Genomic DNA, 12,133 nt, shown 5'->3' with positions numbered 1-12,133 from the left:
CCACCCGCAAAAGGAGAAAATTAGGTTCGAAGCTAAGACACATTTTCCCCCCCGTACTGTGTACATTGGGAGGGGAAGAGAAGTATTTCTCTCTTTGCCCCACCCAAGGCTTACCACAGCATTAAGCTACTCAGACGAAAAGTCCCCAGCACAATCCCAGGCCGGTGCTGCGTTAGCCATTCCCAGCTGCAGCAGTAAGGAAATCAACAAAGATCCCATCTACACAACTAACTGTGCCTCCTAACTTGGTGTCATCTGCACACTTGCAAATACTCTATTCCTTCATCCAAGTTATTGATAAATATGGTGAAAAGCTGAGGCCCTGGTTGATCCCTGGGAAACACCATTTGTCACAACCCAACATTCCCTTTATCCCTACTCTCTCGCTTCTACCGCCTAAGCAATTACCAATCCGTGTCACATGCTTTCCTCCAATTCCGAACACGTTTATTTTTGCTAATAGTGCTATAATTGTAACACCAGTGGTAACCCACTGAAAATAATGCTGATTGGAAAAATCTAGGGTTCACTATAGGGGCTCATGCAAAGAGCGGTCATTGGGCGAGCGACTGGAGGGTGTGGGCATCCAAGACCTGCAAACAGCAATAGTCAGCACCTTGAGAAAAGGCAAAAGATACACAGATGGCATTTACATAGCATCTCCTAACATCTCTGAGAAAGATTCCAAAGTGCTTTATATGCATTGAATTACTCTGAAATGCATTTTCTTTGTTACACCAAAAGGGAGAAAGCTAGAAACTTATTAAGGCTACCTGTGACTCTAGCCTAGGTTACTGCAGGTCAAATGTTTTCTTAGATTTTAGAATCATAGAATAGTTACAGCACAGCAGACGACCATTCGGCCCATCGAGTCTGTGCCAGCTCTTTGTAAGAGCAATCCAGTTAGTCCCACTCCCCCGCTCTTCCCCTTGACCCTGCAAATTTTTTCCCTTCAAGTATTTATCCAATTCCTTTTTGAAAGCCATCATTGAATCTGCCACCCTTTCAGGCAGCGCATTCCAGATCATAGCTACTCGTTGCATAAAAAAGTTTTTCCTCATGTCGCCTTTGGTTCTTTTGCCAATCACCTTAAATCTGTGTCCTCTGGTGCTCGAACCTTCTGCCAATGGGAACAGTTTCTCGTTATTTACTTTATCTAAACCCTTCATGATTTTGAACACTTCTATCAAATCTCCTCTTAACCTTCTCTGATGAGGAGAACAATCCCAGCTTCTCCAGTCTATCCACGTAACTGAAGTCCCTCATCCCTGGAACAATTCTAGTAAATCTTTTCAGCACCCTCTCTAAGGCCTTCACATCCTTCCTAAAGTGCGGTGCCCAGAATTGGACACAATACTCCAGCTGTGGCCAAACCAGTGTTTTATAAAGGTTCAATATAACTTCCTTGCTTTTGTACTCTATGCTTCTATTTATAAAGCCCAGGATCCCATATGCTGTTTTAACTGCTTTCTCAACTAGTCCTGCCACCTTCAAAGATTTGTGCACATATACCCCCAGGTCACTCTGTGCCTGCACCCCCTTTAGAATTGTACCATTTAGTTTATATTGCCTCTCCTCGTTCTTCCTGCCAAACTGCATCACTTCGCACTTCTCTGTGTTAAATTTCATCTACCATGTGTCTGCCCATTCCACCAGCCTGTCTATATCCTCTTGAAGTCTATCACTATCCTCACTGTTTACTACACTTCCAAGTTTTGTGTCATCTGCAAATTTTGAAATTGTGCCCTGTACTCCCAAGTCATTAATATATCAAAAAAAGTGATCCTAGCACCGACCCCTGGGGAACACCACTGTATAGCTTCATCCAGTCCGAAAAACAACTGTTCACCACTACTCTCTGTTTCCTGTCACTTAGCCACTTTCGTATCCATGCTGCCACTGCCCCTTTTATTCCATGGGCTTCAATTTTGCTGACGAGCCTATTATGTGGCACTTCAAATGCCTTTTGAAAGTCCATATACACCACATCAACCACATTGCTCTCATCGACCCTCTCTGTTACCTCATCAAAAAACTCAATCAAGTTAGTTAAACACGATTTGCCTTTAACAAATCCGTGCTGGCTTTCCTTTATTAATCCACACTTGTCCAAGTGACTATTAATTTTGTCCCAGATTATCGTTTCTAAAAGCTTCCCCACCACTGAGGTTAAACTGACTGGCCTGTAGTTGCTGGGTTTATCCTTACACCCTTTTTTGAACAAGGGTATAACATTTGCAATTCTCCCGTATCTACAGATGTTTGGAAGATTGTGGCCAGTACCTCTGCAATTTTCCACCCTTACTTCCCTCAGCAACCTAGGATGCATCCCATCCGGACCGGGTGACTTATCTACTTTAAGCACAGCCAGCCTTTCTAGTACCTCTATCAATTTTTAGCCCATCCAGTATCACAACTACCTCTTCTTTTACTGTGACTTTGGCAGCATCTTCTTCCTTGGTAAAGACCTTCATTCCCATAGGTGGACAGGCCACAGGACAGGACAGCAGAGATCAGTTTAATGTTCCCATCTTGAGTTAAAATGAATCAGTGAAGGCAACATCACAGCAGGAGCATTAGAAACATAAGGAGGCTAACACTGGGGCTGGGAAACAATCCATTAGCAATGGACATTTTGATGTGGTAATATTTTTACATCATGCCCTGAATTTTGCGCTTAAGTGACTAAGTACAGCAGCAAGTAAACACCAGCCTGCTTGGTGCACAGTGCAGCACTGCAGATGAACTAGAACAAAGCAGGCCAGGACTCACAAGCACCCATTAGGTGGATTGGTATGCAAAGGAGGTGGCAGCGTACGGATTGGTACAGTAACTGCAGGCGTACAGAAGGACTACTCCATTGGGAGCTGAGTTACCAGATCCACGTGCAGACCAATTCTGAAGTCAAAATGAACTCCATGTGGCGCCTTAGCTTTTGACAGAACAAAATCACAGACTGTCAAAAACTTGACATCGCGGATGCACCGTGCCATTCCTGGAGGTACGGAGTTAAGGTCTGTCCTTTTAGTCCAATGTGCAAGAAAAAGTTAGAGCCAGGAACACAACTTTGTCCTCGGGTCTTCATGGAATGCTGATTGTAGAAAGAAACTTCCCGAGAGAGATGGCAATTTACTCACCAGCTTTAGGCAGCGTTTCTTCTGGAACTTCTGGGCCCTCAGTTGGTAGTGTTGGGTCACAATTATCCAACTCTTGGCCTACACAAATTGGGAACAAATGAACAATTACTGTACAGCTCATTTCATCTGATCCTGTTAAGTGCCAGGCCCCATCATGCACCTTACTTTTATCTAAATAGAATTAGTGTGCTCTGGTTTGACCGTGCAAGTAATCCCTTAGGACACTGTCACAACTTGCTGTGGCACAGTTTGTACAGAAAGGGAATTTGAAGGAAATTTTAATGCCCTACACACATTAGGCAACGGTTCATCAACCGACAAAGATTCAAAGTTAGGCAGGCTCCAAGGATGGCCCCAAAAAGCAAAACACTGCGGATGCTGGAAATCCAAAATAAAAACAGAAAATGCTAGAAAAGCTCAGCAAGTCAGGCAGCGTCTGTGGAGAAAGAAACAGAGTTAACCTTTCAGGTCGAAGCTCTGACGAAAGGTCTTCAACCTGAAATGTTTACTGTTTCTTTCTCCACAGATGCTACCTGACTTGCTGAGCTTTTCCAGCATTTTCTGTTTTTATCCAAGGATGGCCTACTGGATAAAGGGTCCAATCTGTACCGTACAGAAGGATGCAAGTTCTACTGTTGGACTGTGCTGAATTGGGGGAAAATAACAGAACAGATCAGCCAGAGTTGCTGGTCCTGATCACTGGCCCTATACTGTGGACAGTGGATGGGACTGCGCTGCCCTTCAAGGTTGCATAGCCGCTCACAGCCTAGGCTCACACGTGACAAAGTGCTACTTGGGCAAAGTGTAAGTTACTTGTGCCTATGGAACCCAGAGTCAGTGCCTTCAGGAGAGGAAGAGAAAACTGGGAGCGACAGAGAGACAAATTACTCTTCAGCTTATAGAGAAGGGCCAAAACATCAATTGGATCTGTTCCATTGTGCTTCAGGTATTGGGACCATTTAGTCCCAATACCTCTCTTGGAGGCGGCTGTATGCGGGACTGATAAGGAATTACCACTCAACACTACAGCAAGCGGCTTTGTGCTTTACGCTAATCAGTGCTATAGTTACATTTGTCTAAGATGAGGGGCTGCTGTGGAAAAACAGGGGCTTCAAAGGCCCCTCCTCACTTGTTGGCATACACAGGAGCCCAGCAGTGCACATTGCTCTTTTATTCACTCGCCCCTCACTTCAATCACTAAAAATGAACGAAAGGCTTTCTTCTTGGAAAGAAAAAGCAGTCTCTCCCAACCTCAAAGGGTTAAGGTAGTTTGAAAGGTCTCTCTCATGCAGCTCTTAATCCATCAGGGACCAAGCCTGCCCTCCAACACTGACTGGCAAACTGCCAGGTCTTTCTCAAACTCCAGAGGGATTTTATCACGTGGTCACTGTCCATGTAATCAATGGGAATTGAACAAGAACAACGGGATAAGCTTCTCGGCTGCTTTTGAACAGCAGCACCAGCTGGCAAGGGGGGTGGGTCTCCAGGCAGCCATGTTGGGCACTCACGGACCCAGGCGGATGGAAGCCTGCGATTGATGCAGTGATCAGTCAGCTCCAGACCGACACGGCAAGAGCAGCTTTTGCAGGTTAGTTTGGGAAAGGGTGTTGCTAGAATCTGGCAGCACATGACAGAGCTGTGACATCAATTACACTTAATGCTCAGTTAACCCTACAACTGCAACAGCACTTTTTCAAAATGTTCGGCAAACAGTGTGCCAGCACTGGTTATCGGGAACATCAGTCAAAGTGAACAACTCAACTACATTGAGACAGAGCTCCTTCCCCACCAATTAAAGAGGCAAATGACAGCAGAAGCTTTTTTTTAAAATTGCTTTCTCGGCTATATTTCTCCCCTTGGTTCTCCCTCCCCCACCCCCAAGATGCACACAGATAGGGTTCCACATTCTAGCACAGTTCCGCCCCCCGGCACGGTTCCGCCTCCCGGGACGCACACCCGGCGCGGTCCCCCTCGGGACGCACACCCGGCGCGGTCCCGCCTCCCGGGACGCACACCCGGCGCGGTCCCCCTCCCGGGACGCACACCCGGCGCGGTCCCCCTCGGGACGCACACCCGGCGCGGTCCCGCCTCCCGGGACGCACACCCGGCGCGGTCCCCCTCCCGGGACGCACACCCGGCGCGGTCCCCCTCCCGGGACGCACACCCGGCGCGGTCCCCCTCCCGGGACGCACACCCGGCAACGGTCCCCCTCCCGGGACGCACACCCGGCACGGTCCCCCCCTCGGGACGCACACCCGGCAACGGTCCCCCTCCCGGGACGCACACCCGGCACGGTCCCCCCCTCGGGACGCACACCCGGCAACGGTCCCCCTCCCGGGACGCACACCCGGCGCGGTCCCCCTCCCGGGACGCACACCCGGCGCGGTCCCCCTCCCGGGACGCACACCGGGCGCGGTCCCCCTCCCGGGACGCACACCGGGCGCGGTCCCCCTCCCGGGACGCACACCGGGCGCGGTCCCCCTCCCGGGACGCACACCGGGCGCGGTCCCCCTCCCGGGACGCACACCGGGCGCGGTCCCCCTCCCGGGACGCACACCGGGCGCGGTCCCCCTCCCGGGACGCACACCGGGCGCGGTCCCCCTCCCGGGACGCACACCGGGCGCGGTCCCCCTCCCGGGACGCACACCCGGCGCGGTCCCCCTCCCGGAACGCACACCCGGCGCGGTCCCCCTCCCGGGACGCACACCCGGCGCGGTCCCCCTCCCGGGACGCACACCCGGCACGGTCCCCCTCCCGGGACGCACACCCGGCACGGTCCCCCTCCCGGGACGCACACCCGGCACGGTTCCGCCTCCAGCACCTCTCGCACATGGCTATTCTTCATGTGTTCACAGTACCTTACTCCAATGTCCACTACACTAAACGTCCATTATCTGTCAGTCCAGTACAACATTGTTGTACAACAATCTGAACGCTTCCAGTTGTCTCCTAAAGTTCATCATTTCTTTTATGCACCACATAGATACAGTATCCACACAGGTTATTGAAGGATAATACTTAAAGGTCAGGCATGCACTGGGAGAATAATACTCTAATATAGTGTCAATGGAACATGCTACACCATAGACCTGGACTGAAGCTGCTGGCCATTCCTGGTTAGTTAATTGAAGAGTTCACATCTTAACTTCAACAACTGACAGTGGCTTCAACACAAAAGAAGTCTCAATGTGCTTCAGAGTTTGAGCTCAGGCCTGAAAGGAGATGGGGCAATTACAGAACTGAGTGAAGGTAAGCATTTGAAGGTAGGTTTATAGGGAGAGAGTGGGAGGGCAGCGTGACTGATGGCTCGGGGCATAGTGAATGGGGGCGGTCTAGAGTTGAAGTTGTCCGACAGAGCATTTCCTGCATGGTGTAGTGCCTGGAAGTGGGTTAGAACGTCAGCCTAGAGATCTGCAGGAATGGAAATAGCAACCAACATCAGGGCTTTCTGGCTGTTGCCCAGTCAGCAGGCAGAAAGCCTCTCATGCTGATCCCTGACCGGGGAGAGGGGCCTCCTCTTTGCTGCCTGACCCTCTCCTATCCTCCGATTGGACGGCCACGGCTCCGCACAAGACCTTCTTTTGGACACCCTGCGCAAGCGAACAGGAACATGGGGTGCGAGGAGCAGGAACTGTCAAATTATCATTGCATCCCTTAGTATGCACTCCCCCTCCCCGATCTCCTCCCCCCCCACTGGGAAACCCCAGGGCTACATAAAAAGAGCAGAAACCCAGAGTCACAGGTCTCCACCTGTTTTTCCTTTGCTTTGCGCCTGGGGAAACACAAGGCAAAGCCAATAATAATGGGACTAATCTCACCGGTATTTACTGATGGAGACAGAAAGGGTCAATCTCTGGTGTGTGATCTGAACTAGGGTGGGCAAGGGAGAGGAGGGGGTCCTCACAACTGGCTGCAATAGCCCTCAGCAAAAACGGGAAAAGGAGGCCACCGCGGGAGTATTTTCTTCCCCCAGGATCAAAGCAGGGATTGGTCCTGGGAACCACATGGCAAGAATATTGAAGAAAAACAAAGAAATAACTTGCATTTATCTAACACCTTTCATGACCCTCAAAATCTCCCAAAGCGCTTTACAGCCAATGAAATACTTTTTGAAGTGTAGTCGCTGTTGTAAGGTAGGGAAACGAAGCAGACAATTTGGGCACAGCAAGGTCCCACAACCAGCAATGCCAGATAATCAGTTTTAGTGTAGATGGTTGTGCGATAAATATTGGCCAAAACACCGGGGAGAACTCCCCTGTTCTGTAAATAGCGTCCAACCGAGGAGCAGACGGAGCCTCCGTTTAACATCATCCAAAAGACAGCACCTCCAGCAGCTTAGATCATTTACTCAAGCCTCTGGACTAGGGCTTGAACCGATAACCTCTGACTCAGAGGCGAGAGTGCTACCACTGAGCCACGACTAACACTTCCATAAGAATGGAGGAGACAGTTTAACAGCATTTATTCAGTAAATATGTTATCATAGAATCATATAGCACAGCCCATCGTGCCTTTAGTCTTTAGAAACGTACTGAAAATCTTCATGGTCACTCTCAAACTGAAGCAAATGGGTTTAAATGCTGCAAAACTGTTCAATAATGAAAGGGCTCAACGCCATTAAAGTGGCCTCAAAACTCATTTTGGTGACAGATACAGTGCATCTGGCATGAGTGCAGTGCAGACGGAGAAATAAAAAGGATAGTAAGCAGCATCAAGACACAACAGCGGCAGAACTGTACAAATCTTAAATCAGCCCTGAAGTCACAACATGCAGTCACTAGTCTAGGGAGCAACTTCAACCTGAAACACCGGGGCCCACTGTATATGGTGCAAGAGCACAAGTGTAAGCAATCTTACAACACCAGGTTATAGTCCAACAGTTTTATTTGAAAATCACAAGCTTTCGGAGCTTACCTCTTTCGAAGGAGGAAAGCTCCGAAAGCTTGTGATTTTCAAATAAAACTGTTGGACTATAACCTGGTGTTGTAAGATTGCTTACACTTGTCCACCCCAGTCCATCACCGGAATCTCCACATCAAGAGCACAAGAAGCTGCAATGCCCAAACCAGGGAGATCTGGAGTTCACGGGGTTAAATCCGACCCAAAACATGCAAGCTTCTTTTTAAAAAACAAAGTGTGGAAATATGGGCAGTTGAAGAGGATCTGGATTTTCATAGAAAGATCTGAGAATTGGGGCTTCACAGAAACCACAGCTGATGAAATGCTAAATATTCGATTCGACGGCATCCATTAACGATCCTCATCTCCTTTCATTTGTCAGCATAGCACTAAAGACAGCACAAAATGGTAGCTGGCAGGTAAACATGCTGCTGTGTAGCCCCAGGGCAGGCACTGCATCACGTGACCCAGCCTGGGCTCCAGCTCTGTCCTATGGAAGTCATTACCATGCTGATAAGCAGATCTGGCAGGAAGCTCACTGCACTAGCCGTTGTTACAGGGATCCCGCACACAAAACTTGGCAGGCTGCTTTTCTTTGGTTAAATTGTGCAGGGTATGACAGCGACTGTGCCGCACACATATAATCCTAGGCTGCTTCAGCTTCGCCGAAGAAATGCTCACTTGAACTTGGGTGAGATTTTATTCATCTCTTGCCCCTTCACATTCTCAGCTAACTTCCAAGAAACAAAAGTCATCTCCGCAGCCAGAGCTGGTTACAAACCCTCCCCCGATCCCACTTCCAAGAGCTCCTCGCATAAAATGCCCACAGTTCAGCAAAATCGCCTGTTGTAGCTCCAAGCACAACGGAACAGGCACTTTTACAACTGGTTCACATCAGCCCATTTCCTTTCCAAAGTCATTAGACTCAGCTGGTAAAGGCAATGTGTACCACAGCCAGCCAGAACAGAGGCGCCCAGGTCCAATTACTGGTACGTGACTGCAGTCGGGCTGCTATAAGTGATCTGTGTATCCCCCTGGGTAAAGCCAGGGTTCCGTCACCCGGTCGCTAAATGGTGATTCTCTCCTGAAAGTACACGTGTGGTGTCAGGTGCGGGCAATATTTGCCTTGGCTGGCATGCCCTCCGCAGTTGAACAGCCGCCAACAGGCTTTTTTCAGGCTCATGCGTGAAGAATGGCCAAGTGAAGAACCATACCCAGTAACAGACAACACCCTCGGGAGGAGACGAGGGGCGAAAACGAGGAGTAAAGCCCACATCGGAGAATGATCACATTTCCGCTAAATGCAAGCACCAATACCAGCTCGAAAAGTAATGACATTCGGAGCAACTCCCATATTACCGCTGAATCCACCATCCTTGAGGTGATGAAAGCATCCTACAATGACAGGAGTGCACGAAACCATTAGCGTTCTACTAAAGTCAAAACAGAGGAATTAAACTAAACAAAGACCGGGCAGGGTTAAAGGTGAATGCTGGAAATCTGAAATAGAAACTGGAAATGCTGGATAGGCACAGCAGGCCTATCAATATCTAGAAAGAGAAATTACAGGTTAGCATGTTGGGTGGAGACCTTTCAAAACTTTCTTTGATGTTGATGGAGCTGCTGTGCATATCCAGCATTGTATTATTATTTAATCACAAAGTCAATAATCAGCAGGAAATCGCATCCAAGAATGCTGACATCATGACCATCACCTGCTCAACTCCGATTCCGCAGCCTGCATTCCTGTTACCTACACAATTCCATCTGTGAATCCTTCTCCTCGTTGTCGTCAAGGTGTCAGCCACGGCTATGGTAGCACGCTTGCCTGAGTCACAAGGTACTCAGTGCAGTACTGAGGGAGTGCTACCCTGTCGGAGGTGCTGTCTTTCGGATGAGATGTTAAACAGAGGTGCTGTCTGCCCCCTCAGGTGGGCATAAAAGATCCCACGGCATTATTCAAAAAGGTGTCCTGGCCAATATTTATCTCTCAACCAACATCACAGACAGTTTGTCTGGTCATTAACACATTGATGTTTGTGGGAGCTTGCTGTGCACAATTTTGCTGCCGCATTTCATGACATCACAACAGTGTCTACACTTCAAAAGTACTTCACTGGCTGTACTGAGGTTATGAAAGGCGCTGTTCTTTCTTCTTGTTCTAATCAAGCCAAGCCCACATTGTTGCAGGCGAACATATTCTAGTTCTACTCATGCCACCTCTAACAATTCTGGTTTCCAATTTCCTCCCCTGGAGCCCAGTTTACCAACACTTCAATTCAATCTGGATTATAACCAACTGAATCTCTATTCCAGATCATATGCAATTGGTAGACTGTGGACATGATTGTGTTGGAAGGTGGATCTGCCTGGGTTTTACACTTCAATGTCGTGTGCCATCAGTCACACAAGAGAGTTTTGGAACTTTAATACAAAATGTCAAACGTCTAGCTGCAGATGGTTGGGGTGGGGTGGGGGGCAGGGCACGCAAGGCAGGCAGGGGCCATGGGGTGCGAGAGGAACCCAAGGGACGCGAGCCAGGTGGAGGGTGCTTGCCGGTGGGCACGAGCTGGTTGGAGGGGGGGGGGGGGATGTTGGGGAGCGGGCAGGGCGGACGAGGCAGAGAGAGACAAAGAAAGAATTGCTGAGAGTCAGAGATAAAGAGAAATGCACACAAGAGAGTGAGAGATAGGGAAAGACACAGACAGACGGTATAATAAGATTACCAAGTCAAGCACACCCAGCACATCACTGGCCATTAGTAACATTAAAGTCAGACGTTCATTATGAGCAGCTGCATTATAAGAGAATTTATCAGCCATCACATTCCACGCTAAAACACAATGAAAAATATCATCATCTTACCACTGCCTGTACTAAATTTTTCTCTCCCATCACCCTTGTCCCATTGCCCAGTTCGGAGGCCTCTGCCAGTCAATATCCCACCGTTTTTTCACTAACTTCTGCAATGACCTTCTGATGCTGAGAATGGGCACAGACTACATGGAGAATCGCAGGGGTGAGCTCCAGCCCAACACGCCATTACACACTGCCAAACACCAGCACAACAACTGCACCAGAATAGCAAGTTTGGGTGAAAAGTGCCCAATTCAAAATGATAACACTTGAAACTACCCACTCAACATGCTTTGTTTGGACAAAGGTACCTGATTCCTGCCTCCCTCCATCCCCAACAATCACTCGGCTCTTCACTTCCAATGAACAAGTGGAGATTAAATAAAAATTCAAAGAGGTGAAAAGAACCTTTAGTTTGGTACGAAAACACTGCCCCTTTTCTCACTAAGAATAAAAAGCAGGACACGAGCAAGGATCCAACAAGCCAGCAAAAAAACTTACTTGCATGTTTGTCTGCCAGTCCGATAAGGCTGCTCGGTATATCTCGCCTTCTGTAGAAACAAACCACTTTTGCTTCAACATTGCCATTCGCAGTCTGTAATTGGTGAAAACACACACAAGACGTCTATTATTTACAGCGTACTTACTACATTCAAAACTAGCAGAGCATGCTGACGCTGAACTCTACAATACAAAGTATTTGTTAACAGAGCAGGTCACATGGAGTCCGAATATGGCAATATTTCACACGTAGAATTTGAAACTCAAACACCTGTGATTTATCGCCACTGACTCCTAAATATCTCCAACCTTCTCAATCGATGGGCGTTTTCCTTAGTACATCTTTACTTTGGCACTGGCAGTGTTGCCACTGGGATTATTTAGCATAATGGTACCAATGTGCTAGAGATGGGACGGTTCTTTACTCCTTGCCTGAATGCTATTAATTCATCTCCTCAAATCACTGCCACCAGTGCCAGACCTGTACCATGCAGCACTTCATCGTACTGTTATACGGCTCCAGACACAGTCAAAGTTTGGATGGACAGAACACTGCTTTGTGTTGATCACTATTCAAGAAGACACAACCAGCATTACCCAGTCACTAAAATCTCAGTGGCAGTGGGGAGGTGGGATCGGAGGGCAGGGAATTACTAAATGATTCTTTGACAATTGCTTTCACCATTGAAAGTGGGTGGGGGGGGGCGGGTAGAGAGGCTCAAGTTGAGCAGGGAGTATGT

At 48.5% G+C, this 12,133-nt stretch overlaps 1 protein-coding gene across 1 annotated transcript in view; it reads right to left on the bottom strand.

Moving 5' to 3' along the window:
* Positions 1 to 12,133, bottom strand: part of LOC137305881 (metastasis-associated protein MTA1-like) — a 90,549-nt gene that overhangs the window by 60,250 nt on the left and 18,166 nt on the right. Inside the window, exons 3-4 of the mRNA XM_067974814.1 lie at positions 11,394 to 11,487; positions 3,138 to 3,215 (exon numbers count right to left, since the gene is read on the bottom strand). Coding sequence (XP_067830915.1) covers positions 3,138 to 3,215; positions 11,394 to 11,487 — 172 coding nt within the window. The remainder of the gene's footprint in view (positions 1 to 3,137; positions 3,216 to 11,393; positions 11,488 to 12,133) is intronic.

This window comes from Heptranchias perlo, chromosome 41, assembly GCF_035084215.1.
Source record: "Heptranchias perlo isolate sHepPer1 chromosome 41, sHepPer1.hap1, whole genome shotgun sequence".
In the NCBI taxonomy this organism is placed as follows: Eukaryota; Metazoa; Chordata; class Chondrichthyes; order Hexanchiformes; family Hexanchidae; genus Heptranchias; species Heptranchias perlo.
The sequence above is the reverse complement of the archived record's forward strand: the minus strand, read 5'-3'. Positions and strand labels throughout refer to the sequence as shown.